General features: G+C 33.9%; 1 protein-coding gene across 13 annotated transcripts in view; it reads left to right on the top strand.

Moving 5' to 3' along the window:
• The window catches only part of RAP1GDS1 (Rap1 GTPase-GDP dissociation stimulator 1), a 147,856-nt gene that overhangs the window by 73,508 nt on the left and 48,300 nt on the right, over window positions 1-26,048 (top strand). For 9 of the 13 annotated variants that reach the window (XM_023637679.2, XM_070263399.1, XM_070263406.1 and 6 more), the window contains one exon: window positions 20,453-20,599. The exons of the other annotated variants lie outside the window; for them this stretch is intronic. In XM_023637679.2, the coding sequence (XP_023493447.1) occupies window positions 20,453-20,599 (147 nt within the window). The remainder of the gene's footprint in view (window positions 1-20,452; window positions 20,600-26,048) is intronic. 13 annotated transcript variants of the gene reach the window in all.

Genomic DNA, 26,048 nt, shown 5'->3' with positions numbered 1-26,048 from the left:
TACCTACGTGACCTGAATGCCTCCTAATACCGTCACATCAGGGATTAAGATATCAGTATATGAATTTGGGGGGATACATTCAGTCCATAACATTATTTCTAAAAAGTATGCTGTGACATAATGTAATACATGGACTAATTTACACAAGATATTGAAAATAGAGATATAAAGGCGAGAAGCCACATAAGGAGAGGCAAAGATAAATCTAGTAAGAATCAAGGATAATATACTTTCTATAATGAACACTAATTTAATTTGAGCTTCTTGGCAGCCAAGGTGAAAAGAAAACTTGATATTCTATCTAATTTTATTTTATGTTAAAGAGGAATATTCTAGTTCTTCAATCAAAGAAAAAAATTGAGACAAATGCTAGAAGAGATTTATCATCAGTATATTATTAGCTCCCTAGATGATCCTGTACACATCCCTCTTAAAACATGCGAAGGATATTGGCCAGCATTAGAGGCAGCATCTTCAATAATAGTTCTACAAAAATTGCCCAAATATTCTTCATGATTGTTTCTTGTGCCAAATCTTCAACAGAATCCAAGAAATAATGCTAAGTTCTTTAGAAAAGGTAGTTCTGTTTGGGCAGAATAGTCCAAATATGTTGTTTTTTGGTAGTTGAACTTGTTTCAAGCATATAACTTAAAAACTTGAAGAAGTTTTGACTTGAATATGTTTCCTAGTTTATTTTAAACCAAAATACAGTTCTACCATGCATTCATTATACCTGTTCAATTTCTATGTTGTATAATGCATCCAAATTCTATTTTCTGAGACCAAAAACTATGCTTATCTTTGATTTTTAAGCCTGTTGCCAGTTTGATAAAAAGCTGATATGCATGAAAGTGAATATTTTAAAATACCACATATTGATGGTGGTTACATGAATCTATATATGTGATGAAATTGCTTAGAACTGTACATGCCCACCCCCATATACAAGTACGTATAAAAACTGATGAAATCTGAATAAGGTCTGTAGATTGTGTCAATTGTCAGTTTCCTGTTTGGGATTTTGTACTACAGTTACATAAATTGAAGCAAGCTGGATGAAGGGTACATGGGACCTTTCTGTACTTATTTATTTATTTATTTATTTTTGCAACTTCCTGTGAGCCTCTAATTATTTCAAAATAAAAAGTTTAAAAAACTCCTCCACAGATCCAAGAAGCATACTATTCTCTCTTTTATGGGAAATGACTTTGTTTCTTTGAGTCCTACTTGAGGGGTTAGGGAGAAAAAATAGGTATAATATAAATACATACTTACACATATATACACATCCATATAAAATTTTAAAGTGTGACCTACAACAATAATTTTTTTACTGGATTTGTGCAATTAAAGCAGAAGACAAAATTGCTAATTTTTTCTCCCTCCAAATTTGGCTTGCAGGAAAAAAAAATCAAAAAGCTGTCAGCCTCAAAATAAGATTTAGGGAGAGAGAATTTGTACTTTTGAGACCTTAATCAGAACACATAATCAGCAGGCCTTAACTTACTAGCTTCTGTCTTCTGCACAACCCATAATGATAGGTTAAACATTAGCATTCCTAGTCTCAGGAGAATTTCTATGTTGGGCCACAAGCCTCTACTTCAGGTGCGATTTCTCATCAGTCAGGATCAGCCTATAAGCAGTTTATAGTTTACCTTTGTTCTAGAAAACCAAAGCAATTAATGTGAGGGGGCAAATGGTTTTGCTGATAATCACTTCTGTTTGATTGTCTAAGTATGTCTCATATATTTAAAGAAGTTATAGTGCATTGAAGGTAATGCATATCAATATCAATACGTATATCAATAAGTAAAAAAACAAGACACTATGCGATAAATGCTGTGTGAAGAAGATACACAATATAATGCTAGGAGGGAGCTCATTTGTGTTTGAGCTCTTCTAGTGGTGTTTCTGTGGAAGAAAGCATTAAAAATCTGCATAGGATTTGGACCTGTGGAGAAAGGGTTAAAGATTTTTCAGGAGCCCAGAAAAGCGTTTTAAAAGGTAGATAATATAGTCAAGAGATATGTCTGGAACACAGATTGGAGAATGGCTTGTACAGTGGGGAGCCATTGAAGGTATTTGAGGAAAAAAGTTGAATTCAAATTTATACCATAGAAAAAATGAATTTGAAAGAAGTGTACATTCTAAGATAGGCAGTCATTCTTAACAAGAAGTATGCATCTGAAACACTTAGGGAATGTTTTCAAAATACATTGTCTTGGCCACACCTGGAACTGTTATATTAGTCTCTGAGGCTAGAATCCAGCCTATCATGTCTATTCTGCAAAAGCTCCCTAACTGATTCTGGTGCACATTCCTACTTACAAACCGTTGGACAGTGGACCAGATGAAGAATAACCAGTTAGAAGGGTATTGTTTCTTTTCAAATTTGAAAGACAAATGAAAGGAAGAATGGGAAGTAAGAGGAGAGAGAGAGAGAGAGAGTATGTGAGAGAGAAAGAGAGAGAGAGAGAATCCAAGAAGATAGCTAAGAGGGAGGAGTCCATGAATCCAAAATTTGAATCTGAATAACAACAACAACAGAAATAGTGAGATCTCCACCAGGTGGATATGTTTGGAGCCCTGTTGAACTTGAAGTGCTATTGTCACATTCAGGTGACAGAGACTTGGAATTCATGGACCTAAAAGTGATGGTTGACCCATGGGAATAGAAGAAATGTTTAAAAGAGAACAGCTACATTTAGGGTATAGAAGAAATGAAGGAGCTTGTGAAGAAGCACTGAAAGATTCAAAGAAAACAAGTTTATTGTCATGGATTCTAAAGAGTTGGGTGGTACAGTGTCAAGTACTGCCAAAAAAAGAAATGCTGAATTGGGAAGATTTGATCAACAGACGCTCATGTTTTAAAAAACATCTTTAATTTGAGTCTTGTGGAGAGAGAAGTCAAATTTCAAGGGCTGTGGTGAGTCATGAGGAAATGAACAGGAGAGTGTGAACTTTCTGGAAGTTTAATGAGAAAAGAAGAGACAGTAGTAGTTTGAGGGAAGGGGACCACATTATGAGAGTGATATAGAGGAGTGCTGACAGGAACGGATTTGTTGGGCTCGGACCCTATGGACCAGGAGAGTAAATCTCCTAGAGGAGATAATTGATAGAGAAAGATTACAGGTGAAAAAAGAAGAACTGAAATCACGAACGCAGGTAAACAGGGTTGGTATTAGAACGAGAAAGGACATTTCTGCCTTAAAGAAAAATGACAGAAGCTAGGTGAACATATAAAAAACACTACCTTAAAGGTAGTAAAGAGGGCAGTCAAAAGAGTGTTTCTAGCATGGCCTCTGTCTTCCCAGTAAAGTGAGTCTGTTAATAAAAGTCACTGGCAAGGTGATGGTGGGAAACTTGTGGTGTTGGGGAAGAGTTCAGAATTGGGACTGTGGGGTATGTTATAAACAGTCATGAAGATCTAATTTTTTAAATAGCCAAGTGGTAGTGGAGGTTTACTGTGGTTAGAAATCTTGATTTTGCATTAATTTGTTAATGTGTATCATGCACTTAAAATGTGTGTAGGCTAAGGAGTTATGTTGCTCTTTGATGTATGGACAGGAAAGAGCCACTGAAAATAACTTGAAATTGATATTTTCAGTTTCGTGGAAGCATATAGTTTGGGTTGGAATGGAAGAGAGGTGAGGCAGAGATATCAGGAAGCCATTACAGTAGGCCAGGTGTGATACGGTAAATACAGACTGGAGCAGAGAGAATGATGTTAAAATATGAAGTAAGATAGGATCTTTTGTTATCAATTTGTTTGGTTCTTGCAAAGTACGGCACCATGTTTAAGCAATGTTAAATTCTTAACTAGCCCTTCAGATAGTTTATACTTTGAGGAACTGTGATCTTTCCATTTCTGTACTTGGTATCACATTCAAATCCCTCTTGTTTATTAAAATGGCATTTAAAAATCTAAGATTCTATAAAATTTTTACCTTAATAAAAATTGTAGGACAAAGAACACATTATATAGCTGCTTTTTTGCAATGCTTGATTAATTCCAAGTACTATGTTATGAAAAAGCCAATGCCTTGTTAAAGAGACAGAATAATAGTTTTCAAATAGTTGTTACCAGTTTTATAGATATGAAAGTGGAGGTAACGTGAGGGAGGATTGCACATGGCAGAAATATTAGGCGATTTTTCTTGACTTCAAGAAGTCATATGTGGTTGCCAAATTAATTTCTTTCTTTTTCTTGGAAGAAGATTAACCTTGAGCTAACATCCGTGCACGTGTTCCTCTACTTTATATATGGGAGGCCTGCCACAGTGTGACTTGATAAGTGGTGCATAAGTCTGCACCAGGGATCCAAACCGGCGAACTCTGGGCCACCAAAGCGGAGCGCGCAAACTTAACCGCTACGCCACAGGACCAGCCCTGCCAGATTAATATTTTTTGTCCCTTGGAATATCAGGTTCCCTCCTAGTCTCTGCGTCAAGCCTGAAGGGCCTTTGGAATTTTCCTCTCCTGATTAACAAGTCTTAGATAGTGTAGGGAAAGTCTAATTATAAACCTCTGCAAAAATAAGTTTTGCGGGGGTTTTTTGGTATTTGTGTTTAAATCTTTTTTTCCCCTCTTACTTTTACTACCCTAATTTCACCTGTTAAAGATGAAGTCAGAGTTTGAACACGTTAAACATACCATTTCTAGTCTCCTTATTGAAACTCTGTCATTACATATTATCCTCTGTTCTTCTTATGTTTTGTTCTTATTTTTCTATTTTTCTTCTTTATAAGCAAGCTGAAGTACTGAGAAGTTTCTCTGTTTTTAATCAAAGTTGTCCCTGCTACAAGTTGAGGGTATTTCCTCTGGCTGGGAGGGAATACAAAAGATAAATACTATTTAAAGGTGAATAATTCCCATGCTTCTTGCTAAGTGGAATTAACGTTTGTACCTTTTGAGAAACTGTGCTGTTAGTTCAAGTTAAATTCTACATTATAACTATGTATGTGTATGCATACATATACCCACATATATATACATATATAGACACACATGTCTGTATATATATCTAGCATAATTTCATTAACTATGTATATGTATGCATACATATACCCACATATATATACATATATAGACACACATGTCTGTATATATATCTAGCATAATTTCATTAAAGTATGAAATACTTTGATACAAAACCATCTCTTATATTTAAAATAACTGGAATAAAATTTAATTTTGATCTTCAGCAATTGGACTAATAAATTGGAGCAATAAATTATTTACATTGTTACCTGAATGCTGTTCAGAAGTCACTTAAGGTAATTTTATGGAAATAATAAAATGTAATAAATTACTTTATAATTTGTATACTACAGATACTCAATCTTTTGCTAATAAAATGTTAATATAGAAATATTAAAATATAGAAAGTAACTTCAGTGATTCTGTAGCAAATGTGTGGTGATTTATGCATGCTTTATTATTCTATAAGAACTTTTTGAAAAAAGTAGAATCGTCAAACAATTTTGACTGATATGAGCAATCTCTTGGACTATAGAAATTAATACTAATATTAGCAGACGCACCAAAACTATGTCCATCAAACGCCATGCTATGACCTAATTTTAAACTGCACCTGTGAATCTAGTGCTTTCCTCTCCTGATCCAGCATTATAACCGTAAATATATAAATATACTTGAAATTTTCCTGTATAAAGGCAAAATTTAAACCTGAATATAATACTGTGCCACAAAATTGCAAGCTTTATGCCTCTTTTTTTGGTATATGAGTACTTAACGGTCATGGTGATTTTTTCTTCATGACTCGTTTTTGTAATTTCACCGACGTAATATTTATAGCTTTTGCTTTTATGTCTAGTCTTTCATGCATTTTACCTGCACCTGAATCATGAATAAGATGGTTTTTGAACTCAGAAAAGATGTTGATGGGTTCAAATTTTTCATTTGAATGCTTAAAACATATTTGAATATAACTAAGTTACATAATAGGAATTCACCACTTTGGCAAAATTATAGGCGGAAATGTAAGTATCAGAATTTAATTTTTTTCCTTAGTAGAGTTCATAAGTATCTTTTGACTTTATCTTGAAAAGTAGTATGTCTATTTACCATTACCCTGCTCCAGGAAAATAAAATAGCACTTGGAAAAATTAAAAGGCAGTGTATTTAAGAAGAATACAAAAAATCTTTTATAATCATGCACATCAGAATAGCCAATATGTCTGACTTAAGAAATATGATACTATTCTTATGAATTAGGTCCTTGCTACCAACTTTTTTTTCACGCACCCACAACAGAAATAAGATTATAGTTTTTGCAGGCTACCAGCTTTTTGTAGTATGAAGACCCTCTTTTTAACACCAACAATAATCCTTCTCCCCCTACCTTTGAGGATATAGCTCACATACAGTAATGATTATACTTATGAAATTTATTTATTAGGAAAATACATTTATACCATGTAGATTCAAAGGCTAGAATTTCTATTTTGGAGAGCAATCTTTTTTTCATTTGCAAAATGTTTAGTTTAAATCCAGTATTATGATGCTGAAGATTGCACATCAAAAGAGAAATGCCATGATAGTGAAACAATAAACCAAGATTTAACCTGTTGAATCTTTCTTTTAATCAGCCTCCTTATGACATAGGAAAAAATTTATCTCTACTAAGTGAGATTAGAATTAGAAACATGACTTTATGTCATTGAAGATATCTGTTTATGTTCCTGCCTATAAAAAGTTTGAGTACCTACACCATGGGTCTTAGGATCTGAGTGGCTTTTTTTCAGTAGTGATGGTGAGTAAATCCCAGGAAATTCTCACTCTGTGCCTTTGTATTCTTGTGTGTATGTATATGCACCAAATATTTTAATCAACAAGTATTGATTGAGCCCACTGAGTTCAGGTCACTAGGCCAGGTGTTGGGGATCATAGGAGAAAATAAGAGTGAGAAATCCCTATCCTTGTGGGGCTTTCACAAGAGATAGATAATAAACAACTCAATTCTACAAAAATAAGATATTTACAGATTGTGATCATTGATGTCAAGGAAATAAACAAGGCGATACAATAGAGAGTATCTAAAGGTGAAGAAAGTTCTCTCTGAGGATGTTATTTGAGCTGAGGTCTGAAAAATGAGAATGAACTAGCTATTTAAAGAGAAGGGGGGAAATATTCCTTATAGAAGTGTAGCAATTGCAAAGTCCTGAGTGAGAAAAGAACTTGGTGTGTTCAAAGAAGAGAAAAGAGACCAAGGTATATGAGATGCAGTGAATGGGGAAAGTGTCCAATAAAGTGGAAGAAGTAAACAAGACCTAGATCATAGAGAGCCTTGTGGATCCTCCTAGAGTAATGAGAGGTTATCAAAAGGGATCTGATTTGGATTTAAAAACATCGCTCTTGGAGCTGCATGGAGAGTGGATTGAGAAGAATTGAAGTTAAAAGTTAAGAATGGAAGCTTGGGGACCAACTATAAGACTTTGGAGTGGTCCAGGCAAGAAATAATGGTGACATGGAGTAGGATTATAGTAGTGAGGATGGAGGGCATCAGAAGAATTCAGTATTTAGAGTGGTGGGTGGATTGGGATTGAGGGTAAGGGAGAAAGCAAGAGTGACTCCTAGGTTTGGGGCCTGAGCAACTGGATAGTGGATAGGGCAGTTTACAGAATAGAAAAGAACAGAGGTTGTTTTTTAATGTTTTTCTGAGTTTTGTTGTTATTGCTGCTTGTTTTGTTTTACTTTGTTTTCTTGAGGACAGTAATAAGTCTGAGATTCTTAATAGAGATATGCAAGAGGAAATGACAGGTGGGCAATTTCTGTGTTTTTATATTATACATTTTTGGGAGAAACATTCAAAAAGTTTAAATAATCTTTCGCATTTAGCAGAATGCTCAGATGTTACTTGGATAGTATATGTAGATTAAAGGAACCATGAGAAATTGGAAAACTGAAGGGAATAAAGCCACCTAGAATTAATAAAATCTCTTAAATGAAGGGACTTTTAGAAGTCGTCTAATCCACCCCTTCCAAATTTTACACACAAGGAAACTAAGGGCTGAGAGTTCAAGTGACTTTTCAGGATCAGCAGCTGAATTGGTGATCGTGTTGAACTAAAGTCTTTGTCTGTAGTTCATTGTCTCTGTAAGTACTATATTTGAGGAAGTTATCATGTTCATAAATACATAAATACTTTATTAAATACTTTCATGCTACAGTAGTAATAGTTCAGCTCTTAGAATTGCAGATGGAGGAATATGTTCTAAGAATTTTACCAAAAGCTAATCCTAAACGAACGTTTTGTTTAATCTGTTATGAATCACAAAAATAAACTTCACTTAACTGAAAAAAGATGGAGTGATGAAGGAAAAGCTTTTTAAATTTTTCCAAATTTGAAAACTTTATGTAAAAAAGTGTGTGTATAAACGTGCTTCACCATGTTTGATCCTTTATTCTTGTCACTTTCTGTATGTAGAGGAGTGTATGAAATACTGACTCCTCTTTTTATTCATTGGGAAATGAAGGACATTTTGATTTTATCAGGATTATCAGTAAAACTAAGAAAATCCAGCTAAAAATCTGAGAGCTTTATTCTCAATAAACCAGCTAGATAACGTACGTTTGCCCTTCAAGTTTTCAAACAGATGTCTGTTGCTCTGTATTGTTTCCTCTGCACACAAGATGTATAGATAATAAAAATTAAAAGGTATACTGTCCTTTACTAATTTTCTTGAATAAATTCTTTCTTTCTTGGAATAAAGAATGATAGAAAGAAATTTATACACCTTACATATTTTTAATAAATATTTTAAATTCAATTTTTTTAACTTTTACTGATCGATATACCCTTTTAAGTTTTTCTAATTTATTTGCATAGCAAAGTGAGCTTTTCTATTTAGTAGCTCTCTAACTTAAAATTTTTCTCATACTGTGATTTAAACGAAATAAATTGGGATTTAAAGCAGCAAGACCATAGTAATGTGTCAAATAAGCAGCAAAACAAGTTCTTCAGTGACCTGAAAAACCTTAAAATAAGCAGTGAGAAGAAGATAAAGAGCAGAACCAGGTTCTTTCCTTTGGACAGCTTGTCATTTGAGTGAACACCAGGTGATGGTTAGGTTTTTTCCCTCTCTCTCTTCCACATAATATAGTATGGGTCAGTTAAGTATTTAATATATGATATTTGTATCACCTAATCTCTGTTGATCATATCAATATTATGTGGTACTTTAATAAAGAAAAGAAAGAAATGGAAATAGGCCAAATTATTTCTTTCAGATTGGTATATATTTCAGGAAGTCATAACCGAATGAAAATCATGGGCAATTTTTAAAAAAATAATTTGATGTTAAAATTTATTGACTGACAAACAAGCCCCCAGGTGGAACTATTTAATGATTTCCCAGAGTGGGATCAATTACATCATCTTACGTGAAGCTCTAGTTGCCTTTTTCCTCTCACAGTTCTGAACTGCTACAACATAATTCCTTAATAGTCATTTCTAGAATTTTATTTCTTTTAGCCCTGAATTTTTTTCTCATTTTGTGATTTGATTATTTATTATAAAATTAATTAGAAAAGTTATACATTAAAATTAGTTTCATAGATAGGGGCTGGCCCCGTGGCCGAGTGGTTGAGTTCACGCACTCTGCTGCAGGCGGCCCAGTGTTTCGTTGGTTCGAATCCTGGGTGCAGACATGGCACTGCTCGTTAAGCCACGCTGAGGCGGCGTCCCATATGCCACAACTAGAAGGACCCACAACAAAGAATATACAGCTATGTACCGGGGGGCTTTGGGGAGAAAAAGGAAAAAAATAAAATCTTTAAAAAAAAAATTAGTTTCATAGATTGGGGCTGATGATTTTCTGTAATGGCTGAATTGATTTGGGGCAGGGAAAAGCACTGTGCTTGCCTAGTTATGAAGCAGTTAAGGTTTCATTTCAATTTGATATGCATTTATTTAAGTACCTCTTATATGCTTAAAATACATTGTCCTTTTGAGAATTTCCCGTTTTTATAGCATTTGAGAACTTCTTAAATATAACTTGTTGTTGACATCAAATTTTTCTTTTAGGTGTAGTCGTGCTCAACAACTTCTCATAAATGGACACCTGCTCTAAGTACCACTCACAAACATATGCCTACTATAACATCCAGCTATTCCATTCCTAGATATTTGCCCAAAGACTTGTACATCAACATTAAATGCAGCTGTATTCACAATAGCCCCAAACTAGAAACAATCCAAATGTCTGTCAATATAGATGAATATATTAAAAAAAATAATGATGCATCCATACCATGTAGTACTCTTCAGCAATAGAGAAGAATAAATAACTTACATATCTAACACTGTGGATGAATCTTAAAATTATTAGGTTGAGTTAAAGCAGTTAGACCTAAAAGAATATGCACTCTATGAATCCATGTATATAAAGTGAAAACTAGTCTATAGTGACAGAAAACAGTGGTTGTCTGGAGCCAGAGGTGGAAGGAGAGATGGCCTGCAAAGGGACAAGAGGAATCTTTTGATCGTGATGAAATGTTTGGTGTGTTGATTGTGTTGGTGATTTTTAGGGTATACAGAACTGTCAAAACTCATCAGTTATACATTTTAAATCTATGTAGCTTATTATCCATAAATTTTTTCTCAGTAGAATTAGTAAGGAAGGGAATCCAATCAGAATCTAAACAAAAAAGGACACACTTTTTTTTTTCTTTTTATACACGTAATAAATGCCAGTAAGAGCTTGAAAGGCATCTGCAAAACATGACCATTAATCTTTTTCTGACTCCTCTAGGTGAAACTAATTTTTTATTTATGCTTCCATTGTACCCTGAAAACTTAATTTTATTTACTGGTTAAATTTTTTCCTTCATACTTTTCTCTTCTTAACTGTGAATTAATCTTTTTATTCCCAAAATCTCGCTCAGTATATGAAACGTCATAGGTACCCCCAAAAAGTTTTGATAAACAAAGGTAGGAGAATGAATTCTAATTTGGTCACAGGTCTTGAAATACCTTGATTAAATTGATTATGCAGTGCATGTCATTAATCAGTACTTTAAGGAAATATTACTCCTGTTAAATAGGGTGTAACTTGGATTACAGGTGAGCTAGCGAAAATACTTTTACTGTATATATCTACCTGTTGTTATAGATTCATAATTTATAGATCTTAGTGAATATACTTATATTTACCATGAAAATTTAATTTCTGTGAAGTTTCATATAAACCTCCTTTCTTCTCTTTCTTCTGTCTGTTCCTCCAGAAGAAGTATCTGTTCTCTTCTCTGTGCTTGCATAACACCCTGTAAAAAACTGTGTTAAAGCTGTTGTTCTGTTTGCTGCTCTGTCTTCCTCACTGGAATAGAAACTCTGTGAAAGCAAGGCCTTCTTATATTCCTGTTTATGTCCACTGTGCCTGACGCAAAGGCTAAGTTAACATTTAATAATCACCTATTCTGTGATTGAATGTGTCAATCTTCCTAGTTCTGTCAGCTTTTATTTCATAAATTGTGAAGGTCTGTTGATGGGTGCTTACACATTTAGGATTGTTATATCTTCTTAAGGTCATTTAATGTCCTGCTTTATCCCTGGTAATATTGCTTGTTCTCTCATCTACTATGTCTGACAATATAGACACACAAATTTTCCTTTGTTTGGTATTTGTGTGATAGATCTTTTACCATTCTTTTATTTTAACTTGAATATCCTTGTAGTTAAAGTGAGTTATTTTAGATAGCATGTTTGAGTCCTACTTTTTTGTCTAATCTGACCATCTCTTCATTTTAAGTGAGAGTTTTAGACCATATGTATTTAACGTGACTTTTATATGGTTGGCTTGAAATCTGCCATCTTCCTAGTTGTTTTCTGATTGTCCAAACTATTCTTTTTTCCTGTTTCTGTCTCGTTCTACCTTCTTTTGGATAAATTGGGTGATTTTTATTTCTCCCACTTTTTTCCCCCATTATTGGCTTACTAGTTATACCTCTTTTTAATTTTTTAGGGGATTGCCCTGTGGTTTGCAGTATATATCTTTAACTTATCACAGTTTACCTTCAAATATTATATCACATCATATATAGTTTAATAACCTTACAACTGTATACTTCCAATTCCTCCTTCCCATTCTTTGTGCTATTATTGCCAAATATTTTGTCTTTACGTATGTTAGAAGCTACAAAATATATTATTCTTAGGTTAGACAGTCAATTATCTTTAAAAGTAGGAGGAAAACTGTTTTTTATATTTACTTTCATTTTTATCATTTTCAGCGTTCTTTATTTCTTTGGGTAGATCCAAATTTTTGTCTGGTATTACACACCTTCTGCCTGAAAAACTTTTGTTAACATTTTTTGTATAACAGATTTGCTGTCCGTGGGTTCTCTTGGCTTTTATTTGTTTGAAAAATCCTTTACTTCACTTTAACTATTGAAAGATATTTTCACTGGGTAATAGAATTCTGGGTTGACAGTTTTTTCTTTCAGTACTTTAAAGATGTTATTCCATTGCCTTCTAGCTTGCATTGTTTTGGACAAAAAGTCTGCTCTATTTCTTATTTTTGCTATTCTAAGTATAAATGTTTCTTTTTTTCCTCTGGCTGCCTTCAAGAGATTCTCCTTTTCTTTAAAGTTTTAGAAGTTTGGCTGTTTGGTTGTATTTTTTTTTTGTTTGCTTTTCTTGGGGTTCCCTAAACTTCATAGATGTGTAGCATGATGTCTTTTATTACTTTTGGAAAATTCTCAGCCGTTAACTCTTAATATTTCTTCTACCCTGTTGTCTATCTCTTCTTCTTCTGGAATTTCAATTACACTTACGTTAGACCATTTGCTATTTTCTCTTAGCTCTTAAGTGCTCTGGGTTTTCCCCTACTCTTTTGTCTCTTTATGTTTTAGTTTTTATAGTCATTTGATCTAAAAGTTCACTGAGTCTTCTTCGTTTTCTTGATTCTACTGTTCAGCCTCTTAAAATAATTTTTCATCTTTGATATTGTGTTTTTCATTTCTAGCATCTCCATTTAACTCTTTATGGTTCCCATTTCTCTGCAAAATTCCATATCTCTTCATGAATATTATTCATCTTTTCCAGTAGGTCCTTTAATATATTAATCATAGTTATTTTAAAGTCTCATCTGATACTTCTAACATCTGGGTTAACTCAGTCTTGTTCTGATGTTTGATTTATCTTTTGACAGTGGGTTATTTTTTCTTCCTTTTTAATGCATCTCTTAATTTTTTTTATTGAATGGTGAACATTGTAGAAAAATAGTAGAGATTGAGATTAATATCTCAAGATAGATTGAGTATTTAATCCTTGGAAATAAGCGCACTTCCTTTTATTTCAGGTGGTTAGTAAGCGGTAGAAGTCCAAGAAGTCTAGTCAGAAGTTGAGCTGGGTTCATGTTTTGCTGTTGCTAACTTTACTTCAGTGCTGTAGGGTTGAAATTTTTTTAATAGTGGGCTTTTCTTACCTTGTGCCTAGAGTAGGGATGCTGGAGGACTTATTTTAGTGTTCCTTCTTTCTCTTCAGCTTTTAGCCATTCATGCAAGCCGGTACCACAAAGGGATTCTCTCCATACTCTTACTCCTCTCCTAACAGTAGACTGTAGTTGGCAAGCACCATGCAGAGCATCAATCACTATTATTTTTAGTTTGTGGAACAAAAACCCATTTCTAAACATTTTGTTGCTAAATAGAAAAAATTCAAGGACAGTAGATTAACTAATGAGGAAAAAGACTGTATTTTTCCACTGTTTGTGCCCATATCATAGTTTGCTACATGTATATTGCCTATTGATTAAACAATTCTTATATTAATTAAACTGATATATATTATTCTTAGTGATCTGAAAACCATAATTTCTGTGAGATATATCAAATCTGAATATATAGTAAAGGCTTAGTTAAATGTCAAATACTCACTTAAAAAAATGAAGCTAGGATATTTCATGTTGTTTATGTGGAAGAATATATTAGTTGCCCACGGATGCTGTAACAAAGTACTACAAACTGGATAGCTTAAAACAACAGAAACTTACTATTTTATGGTTGTGCAGGCTGTAAATCCAAAATTAAGGTGTCAGCAGGGCCCTGCTCCCTCTGGAACCTGTGGGCAAGGAGGCCTTTTTTGCCTCTTCCTAGCTTCTAGTGGCCTCAGGAATTCCTTGGCTTGTGGCAGAAAATTCTAGTCTCTGCCTCTGTCTTCATGTGGCTGTCTTCTCCCTTTTTGTTTTTATATCTTCACAGAGCATTCTCCTTTCTGCATCGCTCTCCTCTTATAAGGTTACCAGTCGTATTGGAGTAAAGACCCACCCTACTAAGCATGACCTTATCTTAACTAATCACATCTGCAATGAACCTTTTTCTAAATAAAGCCACATTCTGAGGTACTAGGACATATATTTTGAGGGGGACACAGCTCGAATCATAATAAGCAAGAATAACGTCTGTGTCTCAAAATCATACTCCTACATCAGTAACATTATCTCATACAGATAAAGATGTTAAATTACTGAATCTGAAAGACAGGCTAAGAATATATTCATCAGTAAATCTCCGTCATGAGTTTGTGTTTTAACTTTTTAGGAAGAATTTTGATATTTGATTCCTTTCAGTTCAGTTAAATTTAAAGATAGGAACCAGCTTTTTTTTTTTTTTTTTCTTTTTTAAGATTTTATTTTTCCTTTTGCTCCCCAAAGCCCCCCGGTACATAGTTGTATATTCTTCGTTGTGGGTCTTTCTAGTTGTGGCATGTGGGATGCTGCCTCAGCGTGGTCTGATGAGCCGTGCCATGTCCGCGCCCAGGATTCGAACCAACGAAACACTGGGCCGCCTGCAGCGGAGCGCACAAACTTAACCACTCGGCCACGGGGCCAGCCCCACAACCAGCTTTTTTTAAAGTAACATTTTAATGAAAATATTTACAAATTCATCCCATTTGCTGCTTATCTGGAACATTCTTTACACAGAATTCTGGTAAAATTAAGTAATTGAATCATTTCCTTAACTCAGCGATGGCATAGTTTGAGGATTTTCAGTAATATTTTTCATTTAACTAAGACATCTGAATTTCATAACATGTGGCTGGCATAGCCTGAGAACTAATTGGCTCTTTGAAGTATCTAGGAGTCTAGTCTCAGTTATCAGTGTGGTATTGACTAAAAAGACTCAGAGTAGTATTTGTGTCCTTACATTTAAAATGAGGCTAATTTATGTTGTCTATTGTTTTGAAATCCTTTCTCAGAATACATTATACATGTTCAAATTTTATCATAACAAAGTATTTGTTCTTAGAGGTTAAGAAGTGGCATAGCAGTGGAGTCTGAAGGAAAAACCATGAGTAACTTGGTTAAAGTAAATTTTATTGTGGCACCTTTGTAATTCTATCACTTTTTGCAAACTAATACTGGTAAGGACTTAAGTTATAATTGTTTTGACTTTAAGTATCTATTCTGAATCACTTTCCTTTTCACTAAGAAAGAGCACATCAAAAACTATTATTATTTCTAGACAGCATAATTTTTTAGAACTCAGCAGAAAAAAATGCAGAACTCATCTTTCCAGCTTAGCTTGAAAAAAGAATTTCTGATTTATTTGCCATAAGTCTTTATAGTTTCTAGTAATAGCTACTTGGGAAAAGTAAAAGTATCTGAACTATAATGATTAATGATTGGAAAACTAAAACAGCAAGGTTTGAGGTTTTGGGTTTCTTTCCCATTAAAAACAACTGCACACAGCATGTATTAAGTACTTCCTGTGTTCAAAACATGGGCACAGTAGAAATAGAAATGGGTAAGAGAGTGTCCGAGCTAAGAAGAGGAGCAGTCTTTTGCTCCTGCTTCTGCCTTTTCCAGATCAGGAAACTGACATCAACAGAGGTTCAGAGGCTTTCTTGTGGTCAAACTTATCAAAACCCCAAATTTAGAAACCTTATTACAGTTACTTGATAAGTCATTACTTCAGTGATATTACAATTTTTCTAATATTAAAAATTTTTTCCTTACCTTATTGAAATTATTCACATTTCAAAATTTTCATAACAAAGAAATTCTAATTCCCATTCTGACAAGCAAGACTAGTCTTAGGATTTCATCATTAAATGTTCTTTCCATTCAGCTCCTAAGAGACCTTAGCTTATGACATGTCTACAGTTTTTTTTATCTTGAAGAACGAAGTCTTACCTTCTGTTGCAAATAAATTGTCTCCCTTTCTTTTCTTTACTCTTAATTAGCTACAACTGAACTTAAATTACAGTATGAGACACTGAAAGTTATTGGGAAAAGATGCATATAATCCTGCACCTGGAGAGGGTAGAAAAGTGAGGAAGATTGTATCTGATGTCTTCTGTGTTCTCGGTGAAATTGGAAGCCTCGTTTCTGTTATGAATGCAGGAGTTGGGAAAGGGAGGAACTTTAGAAAGTTGTGACTCTGGAGGGTTTGCCGTAGGTAATGTGACAGTGATGTGTGAAAAGATTATGCAGCACAGTTTAAGGGCTTGTCCATGTGTATAAGGCCTATAATTTTACAAAGTTAAAGATTGTGTAATTAGTTCCTTCTTTGTGGTGCTTCTAAATACTATTTAAAGCACATTCTTCAGGAGTTTTAGAAATCTCTCACTCTCAGAATAGGTCTCAATGAATCGATTTGTGACTCTCCATGAGTTTTGATATGGATATGAAAATTGTGTTATTGTCCGATGCCTTAACCAGTTATATGTGAAATAGATTTTGGCTATTGACTTCTCTCTGTTTAGGGTGCATTTTGGGAAGCTATTGTGTAATAGATTGGTCTTAATATTTGTTAAGTTCATAGATACTCTAAAAAGATTTTGGGGGGAAGGATACCAAAGAACTTTTCAGAAATGAATCTTCAAAAATAGATTTCAATTGATAATAAGACAGTGCTATCATCTTGCTGAACTGAATGGCAAAGGTATTTCAATATACCGTTTTTTAGTGTTTAGTGAGGGAATGTTGAATTAGAATTCACATTTCCCAAGCATTCTTCAGAATGCTGATATTGAATCATAATTTCTTTAAGCAAAGTCTGCGTTGAAATATAACAAAAAAGAAAAATGGTTTATAATTTATCTTCTTAATTCACTTATAGTATTATCTCTAAAGTACATTTACAGTAAAAATCATTTGTATCTAGCTGCTCAGAGCCTTAGCTTTCATTTGGCCATCAGTAACCTTAAAAAGCCTCAGTAGCTTTGCGCTCTGTACTATCTTTAATTATGCCAAGCACTCCAGGACTTACTGTAGTGTGTGTGCAGCCTGTGCACAGCCAGCATCATTAATTAACACCTGCAGGGCGTTATGTGCAGGATGCTTTTATAGAAACAGAAAGTGAGGCAGTGCACAAATCCATGACACTTTAGAATGTTAAAAGTGGATTCCTTTTATTTGCTAAAACTTCTTTGAAAACACGAAAGATAATTTATTCAACAGTGTCTCCACGCATACTTTTCTCATGTTTCTCATTATTAATTTTTAACAAAATTTAGATGAAATTTTCTTGTTAGTATGATTACCTCCTGCTCTTTATTTCTCTGATGGACTCATAATTTTCTGAGGTGCTGCATCATCATCATCACCATAGTAACCATTCCTGATGTCACAAAGGATTATTACTTCTGGTGGGAAGTAAGTAGTATGAGCAGATGGATGCATAAGGAACCAAGATCCTGTTATTGTACAGATAATTAGATGGTGGGAGAAAAACTAATATCAAATATGTATGTAGGCATAATTCATTTAAAACATTTTAAATTTGTATGTGATCCAGAGAAGTTCTGAAAAGAAATATGAGAAAGGTGATGTTTAAACCACAAAAGTAGAATGTAGCATAAAATTATAGACTTTTACATTGTAAAAATATAAATAAATATTTGGAAAACTAATTTCAGAAAAAATTTGCTATTTCGGATTATGAGTTTCTTTTACATCATGAGCTTTTCTCCTGGGACCTCCTTTCATTTTATTTGTTGTCAAAAGAAGTAAAAATGACTTATTTATAATGAAAAGAGAAAGGGAGCTGATAATTGAGTTCTTACTCCATTCCAGATACTGACTGCATCAGGGCTTCCATTTATCTCAGTTAATTCTTGCCTTACCCTCAGGAGATAGAGGAATTATTATCTTCATTTTATAACTGATGAAATGGAAATTCCTAAAGTTTAGGTAGCTAATTGTCTGAGTTAACACAGCTGGGAAGTAGCAGGGCTGAAATTGTTTAAATCAAGTTCGGATGCCAAAGTTCTTCCTCCAATTCTATGCTGACTTCCATTTTTCCTGTTTAGTCTTTTCAAAGATTTGAGCCTTCTAAATTTTCTTTTGGGGAAGCTGATTATGATAGAAATGATAAAAATAATGTATTTGCTGATGTTATTATAAGGCTTTTCTATAAGCATGAATATTAAAAAGTTCCAGAATTGCACCTTTCCAGTTTGTAGTAGCTACTTGGCTCTCCTTCCACTTTTTTCTTTCAAATTCTAATATCTATATATCCATTTATCTCTCTCCTTCTCTCCCTCCCTCCTTAACTGGAACTACTGTGGTGCTTTTTTTTCTCATGTGCATGCTGTATGTTCTTGATACTAAATTAACTGCCTTATTGAGTGTACAGAAAAGTGGACTGTCAGTAAAGACCTGCTCCTGGAATAGGTTCAGCCTCACCCATCAGATTGCCTAAACTTTAAAAACTGGATAATCCCCGAGTGGTGGTGAAGAGGTGAAACAACAAGGACTCTCACACACTGCTGGAGAGAGTGTACACTGCCTTTGGGAAACTGTTTGTCATTATCTAGAAAGTGGAAGATACGCAGACTCTGTGAACCAACAAGATTGTCTACGCATTGTAAATAATAGTCCAAACCTAGGAACAACCCAAATAGTAGTCAGCAAAAGAATAGACAAATAATTGTGATGTGTTCATACCAGGAATATTACACAGCAGGGAAGCATGTAACAGGGGGTGAATTTCACAAACTTAATGTTGAATGTAAGAAGGTAGGCACAAAAGAATAAATACAACATGATTCCATTTAAATGTCAAAAAACAAGCAAAACTAAACTATATTATCATGGTTAAAACAGAAAGAAAAGCAAGCAAGTGATTTTCATTCACATTCTCATATTCTTTCTCTCACACACACACACAACTTATATAGCAGCAACAATGATAAAGATATGGCCTTAGTTTCAGTTCTTTAGAAAAATGAAAATCTTTCATTCACTGACTAACTTCATAGCTATCATTCCTTTGTGAGTCATTTCTCTTATTGATCCTTCTTTTATGCTTCTGCAGCTACACTATCCAGTATAGCAGTCATCAGCCAGACTGGCTATTGAGTAGTTGAAATGTGGCTAGTCTGAACTGACGTGTAATTGTAAGTGTAAAATACACTCTGGTTTCAAAGATTTATTACAAAAAAGAGGATGTAAAATATTTCATTAATAATTTGTGTATTGATTGCATGTTGGGATGATCATATTTTAGATATGTTAGATTGAATAAAATAGATTACTAAAATTAATTTTTCACCTGTTTCTTTTTGCATTTTTAATGTGGCTGCTCGTAAATTTAAGTTACATATGTGGCTCACTTTTGTGGCTCTCGTATTCCTATTGGACAATACTGTTCTAGAATCTATCATATTTTATATAACGAAGTCAGATTTAGAAAGGGATTTTCTTTCTTTCATCTCTTTCAATTCCTATGTTTAAGAGTTAGAAAGTATTCTAAAGCTGTTCATGTGTTCCAACAGCTGAATGACATCTGTTCTATGTAATCTCAATGTACACGTAACAGAAAATGTATTTGACGGTTGTTTAACTGCTGGTTGTAATGTGGAAGTATATTGGTGTGCTCTAGAATAGAAAGAATAAGGAAAAATGAAACGCAAATTACCAATAAACAAAAAAGGGATCATGCTTATGCACTATAGAAAATGCCATTAAAAAAATCCTAGTACTAACACTTGAGAATTACATAGTATGACCTAGAATTATCCTGTACCGCAGACAGTCTTCCCTGATAATAGCTAACTGAAAACCACTCATAGGAAGATATATTTAATGGTTTCGAAGCTGACCAAACAAAAATATTCCAGTGGAATATCACTTAGTTCCTATTTTTTTCTCTTAAGCAGAATTGTCATTTGCGAAATAGGAGGTGAAATTTTCATATCATAGTCATAAACTCCTAGAACCCAGAGAAGTTCTTTTAAAAAGCTCCTATATGATGTCAATGAGAATAATCTTTGTTCTCTTAAAAAGTTATTGTCTCTTTTTCCCATCCCACCCCCATTTCCATGTTTATTTGTTTTGTTTTTCTAAAAAGACATTTAATGCCCTGCTTACGTCTGTTTCTACTTACTCACTAAATAAGGAATAACACTGTTATGTTTTGTATTTGGAATTGTAAGCTACATTTATTTTTTCTTTTATTTTTAATGTAACTCTTTGTTTTACAGATGAGGGCAGAAGTGCAGTTGACCAAGCAGGTGGTGCACAGATTGTAATTGACCATTTAAGGTCACTGTGCAGTATAACAGATCCCGCCAATGAGAAGCTCTTGACTGTCTTTTGTGGCATGCTGATGAACTATAGCAATGAGAATGGTAAACAAAATTGAAAACTTGCTTTATCTCTGGGGGAAAAAATTAAAATCATCATTACTATAGTACAAACCAAAAATATTTAAAAAAATTATGGACAAAGAATTCGTAAGTGGCATATAAAATCAACATTTATCCAACATTAAATTACGTTTCAAAAATATAAAATGGTCTAATTTACTAAGTGGGACTCGTTTTTGAAGAGTTGCCCATGTTAATACCAAAAATAAAAAACAACATAATGGTATGGTTCAAGATTTCTTGCTATGAACATTTTAAAAATAAACAATATTAAAATATCTTCATGTTAATTTGCATTAATACTAGGAGTAGCTTTAAAACGTAAACACTGTCTATATAAGTAAAATGATTTTATCTAAATGCTAGATTACTTGTAAGAATAAAAAAAGTCTTTTAATAAAATCGGGCCTTAGAAAAATAAAGTTCAGAGCAATTGCAGATGTCTGAAATACTTGTAAACAGAAATTTCTTTTCTCTGTAAAACATTCTTAGAACGTAGCAACAGATGACATGTCAGCAATTTTCAGATAGCTTCTGTGGTTTGTTAATTAAATTAACATAAATACAGTGATATGAAACCTTCACTATACTATGAAATGTCACAAAAAATTCATTTATTTATCGTCTTACGTGAATTACTGCATGGATCAAACATTCAAACTCTGGTAGGTTCCTAGAACACAGAGAAGATCTTTCTGTGGTGTGTTCCATGATGGCATTTTAATTTGTAGTCATTGGCAGAGACATATTTTATTTGTGCATTGAACATGTAATATTGTATTCTTTATTTTCAGGTTCATGTGTTCTAGAAACACATGGCCCTTTAGGCATACTTTTCATCTTTTCACTTTTGGTAGTCATGGGTGCAAAGAAATATTCTCAATAATTAAATGAAGAAAAGATAAACATTGATGACAAATGGCTGTTGACATTTGGCCATGGTGTTAGGGACAATAGCAAATGGTGGGGGCTGTGGCAAATTGAAGAGAGCAAATTGAAGAGGCTATACCATCTAGGTTTGTGTTAATCTACTCTATGATGTTTGCACAATGACGAAATTGCCTAACAATGCATTTCTTAGAACATGTCCCCGTCGTTAAGTGACTCATGACTTCACTCTCCTCTATCCAGTTGTTTCTATATGGGAATTTGGCCAAATACTGCCAGATCCTTTCATTTGAAGGTGGATAAAACCTGAAAATCTAGCTTTTCAAGTGACATCTAATTTTTTTTTTTTTAGTGAGGAAGATTGGCCCTGAGCTAATATCTGTTGCCAGTCTTCCTCCTTTTTTTTTTTCTCCCCAAAGCCCCAGTGTATAGTTGTATATCCTGGTTGTAGGTCGTTCTAGTTCCTCTGTGTGGGATCCTGCCACAGCATGGCTTGATAAGCCACGCCCAGGATCTGAACAAGCAAGCCCTGGGCCACCAAAGCAGAGCTTGAAAACTTAACCAGCTGGCCACAGGGCCGGCCCCAACATCTGATTTTTAAATGTTGGATTACATTTGCTTTCTTAGCACTGTACAAACTAAATAGAATGTGTCCTCAGGTCACATCCTGTCCAAGGGACACCCGTTTAAACCTCAGAATTAAAATTATCCATAATAATAATAAAAAAATAGTTTTTATTCATCAAATGATTTGCTGTTAAACTCGAGCTAATACCAAATAATAGTCCTTATAGAGTCAATTATCTCTATTTTTCTTGCCTTCTAGTGGAATCATTTTTGAAGAGAAATGTCCTAAATATGAACAGGAGTAACAGAAATGACAGAGTCTGGGCAATCTACAAAATGAACAGCTAGTTCTTAAATAATTGAAATTTGGCCATAATATACGTTATGTATCTGAATTGCATTAAGAAATTATTGGCCAATTGTTCATGTTGCTTCCTTTCTCTTCAACTTCGTTTAGACTTGGACACCTGAGAAAGCAGGCCAGGAGCTAGTGGGAGAATGGTTTAGAAAGATAAATGAAGGAAACTAGTCATGAAGTTATTATAGCAGCTTTGGATATCAAAGAATTAGTCTTGTTATGCATCTAAACTAGTTTGTTCTTTGAGGATGCTCTTGTTCAAAAACCTGTGCAAAAGAGTATGAAATGGTCACTTGGTCTTCAAAACCATCGCTAATTCTACTCCAGAGAAGACTGTGCTTGAGTCCCTGTAATAGGATATCACAGTATGTGGAGAAGTGTACCGAGAACGTAATGTTTCACAACATGCAGAGCGCATGGTCTAAATGCATAATCTATTACTTTTGGAAAGCTACCTTTTTTTGCTGGTGTGCAAGTATTCCCAAGAAGTAACTTAGATACTTTGGAAGGTAATATTAACTTTTCTCAGAACATTATTGGAGCAGCGGTGTTTTTGTTCCACTATTCTAAAGCTGCACTTTGAATGCAGTTTTCAAAACTTATTAGATAAAACAGAAGCGAGGTTATCCTTAGTATTTTAAACAAACAAATGCTGAACTTGTAGCTGTCTTCTTCCCTCTACTTCCTTTTACATGTGTCTGTCATGGGGATCATAGTTGGAAGTGATTCTTTTTCTCCATAACACTGTTTAGCTTAAATTATATCCTTTTTTTGTTTCGCGTAATTATTAAGCTGCTTTGTTGTTGTGTCAGTTATTTACTTGCTCTTTTCTTTAAAAAATGTGTTTAAAGACTTTCCAGCTTAAATATTAGGTTTTCTTGGCTAACTTCTAGTCATTTGGTATTGTTCCTGTCCGCCTAGACGAGTCACTGAGACCAAAAAACAATGGAGCTTTTTGAACCTCAGGAGGCACTTTTTATTAGCACAGATAAATAAGGTCCCTTTTTATGTGTATTTACTGTTGAATTTCAGTACGCAGGCCTCTGCTGGTTCCTGAGTGGAACAGTTGAGGGATAAATGCCTCCTTGTTACCATAGCAGAAAAATTAACTCTACCCTTGGAGCTAATAACTTAAGCCTTATTCATAGTTAGGGAGTTATTCTTGAGCTCCATAGATGAGATTTTTATCTCATTAGTTTCTTGGATATCTTTTTTCCTAGCTTTGGTTACTCAATGCGAAAACATCGCAGTGAAGACTGAAAATTTTGTTCAGCTATCCAGCTTCTTTCAAGTATAACACCATTTTAGCATATAATAGGAGTTTGGAAAATGTTTGTTGATTGACTTTTCTGTATACTAAGTACTGTCTAAAATTTCTTTTATTAACAAATCAACTGGGAGGAACGTTTGTTACTGGAATGCATTTTCTTCATTGTATAAGTTAGAAGCATTATAACTCTTGCCCACTGTATTAGTTGATGTTCCCTATTCACATACACGCCAGTAGCTGAAGGTGGCATTGAAAACATGCTGATGGTAACAGTACTGGATCTGTGGTTAAAAATGTACCAGGGTGCTCCACAAACTTGGTGAAGCTGCATATGTATCCTTGAAAGTTAATTGCAATCTGAATAGAAACAAACCAGTAATCTAAAGCAAAGCACCAGAATAATTTAACACTTGGTTGAGGAGTCTGTTGGTGGTCACCATTTTTATTATATTATGAGTAACCCTGATTAATCAATAAATATCTCTTGGAAAACTGTAATGGAGAGTTTAATTTTTTTTTCTTAATACACCTATGGAAGAGACGCAGAATACAGGGAAAAGTCTATTACAACTCTAAAGAAAATTATTAATTATGATAACATTAAAGCAAAGACTAAAGTTACTTATTTTACATAAGCTATGTCGTAAGAGAAAAAAGTAGAGGAAATAAACATGCCATCAAAAAAGGAAAAATTAGGTTTCTTCTAAAATGAGTAACATAATATACACATTCTTTGACTGGCTTTTTCATGTGACCTGTATCATATATGATATATATGTATATGTGTAAACATAATATATGTATATATATGATTTTTACAAATAGAGTTAATTTTTCTCCAATATCTTAATAACTGCCTGTTATTGAAAGATTAATTTCTGGTTTTTTTGTTGTCCCTGAAATCCCTCTGGGATGCCCTCATGACAGTTCTCACTGTTATCTGCTGTGTGAACTTAGAATAACTGAATGATGGTCGAAGGGAGCCATCTGTGCAATTTAGGAAATGCAACTCATGGGGTATGTTACTGGAGCATAACAATTGAATTTAAGTATTAAGACTGGTACTACTTAGATTCAGTTGTTTAAAATAGCCCTGTAAAGTATTTTCTCTCTTCTAATTTAAAGGTCACTTAATATGTAATTAATTTTAGCTGCAGCTTTCATTTCAACCAATAGCAACAGTTTCACAATTCTAATCATACTGTTCATTTTCCTAGTGAACTCAGTCCAGTAACTTGGCTTACTTGATTTTTGCTTATACCTAAAATAGGAAGAATAGAAATTAATAAGGAATAATCCTGATTAAAAAAGTCATTTGGCCTGAGCACTTGTTTTTCCTTATGTTTTGGTATTACTTTATTACAAGTAAGAAAGAACACTTTCTAGATCTTGGATGTTTAGAAAAGGACTTTCTTTGTGTGAGTGAGGAACTATTTCCAAAGTTTCCTCACTACAGTACAAGCTAATTAATTCCACATATTTTCTAAATACTACAAACTTTTTGCCTAAGGAAAAAAACACAACATTTAAAATTTAAAATTTTCTCCTTGCAATTGATTTTCCTTTTTTTCTTAATTGCATTAATTTTTCAATATATTATTTTCAGTGTATTTTCTGTTCATTTTTTTCCCTGTTTATAAAGGCATGAGGGATGTACTTTTAAGTTCACATGGTTTGAAGCCAAGTCTGTTAAATTAAAGTACTCTGGGGTGTTAACATGTGTTGAAAACTTTTATTCTGCAACTGAGATTTTAGGCTTTAAAAAAAAAAAGTTGGAATTCTTTCTTTCCTAACCGTTATTCTCTTTGTGAGAAGATTTCTGAATTTTCCCTGTCAGTTTGCTGAAGCAGGCTGCATTCGTGAAGTTCTGCTACAGATGTCGTTTAAACAAGTTGCTTCACTGAAGGGCAGAGCACTTAGTTGTTCTTGTGGCTCCTGCTAAGTCTGCCTATTAATTGACCGGTTAATCTAGGTTAGGTTTTCATCATAATCCTCCTAAGCGGTTACTATAATAATGCTGTTATTTAATGGACAGGCTAAGAATTTGGTTTTTAGTAGCGATGTACCAAATGCACATTTTGGTTTAGTTCCACATGGTCAAGTATTGACGTTAATATTCAGCTTTGACCATTATAGAATGAACTTCTGAATGCAAGAATCTGAAATTTTATCACAAAAAAATGAAATAGTTGTATTTTTTTTTGTTAATGATTTAGAGTTTGGCCTCATATTGCAGAAATAACACTTTCTCAGCATTGTCAGTTTTCTAGGTTGTTCCTGTGATCATGCTAGTGCGTTTAGCACTGTGGTACTAAATAGATACCCAGTTTTAACTGAGGACAGTAGGG

Source organism: Equus caballus, chromosome 3 (genome assembly GCF_041296265.1).
Source record: "Equus caballus isolate H_3958 breed thoroughbred chromosome 3, TB-T2T, whole genome shotgun sequence".
NCBI classification, from domain to species: Eukaryota; Metazoa; Chordata; class Mammalia; order Perissodactyla; family Equidae; genus Equus; species Equus caballus.
This window is presented reverse-complemented; position numbering and strand designations above follow the sequence as displayed.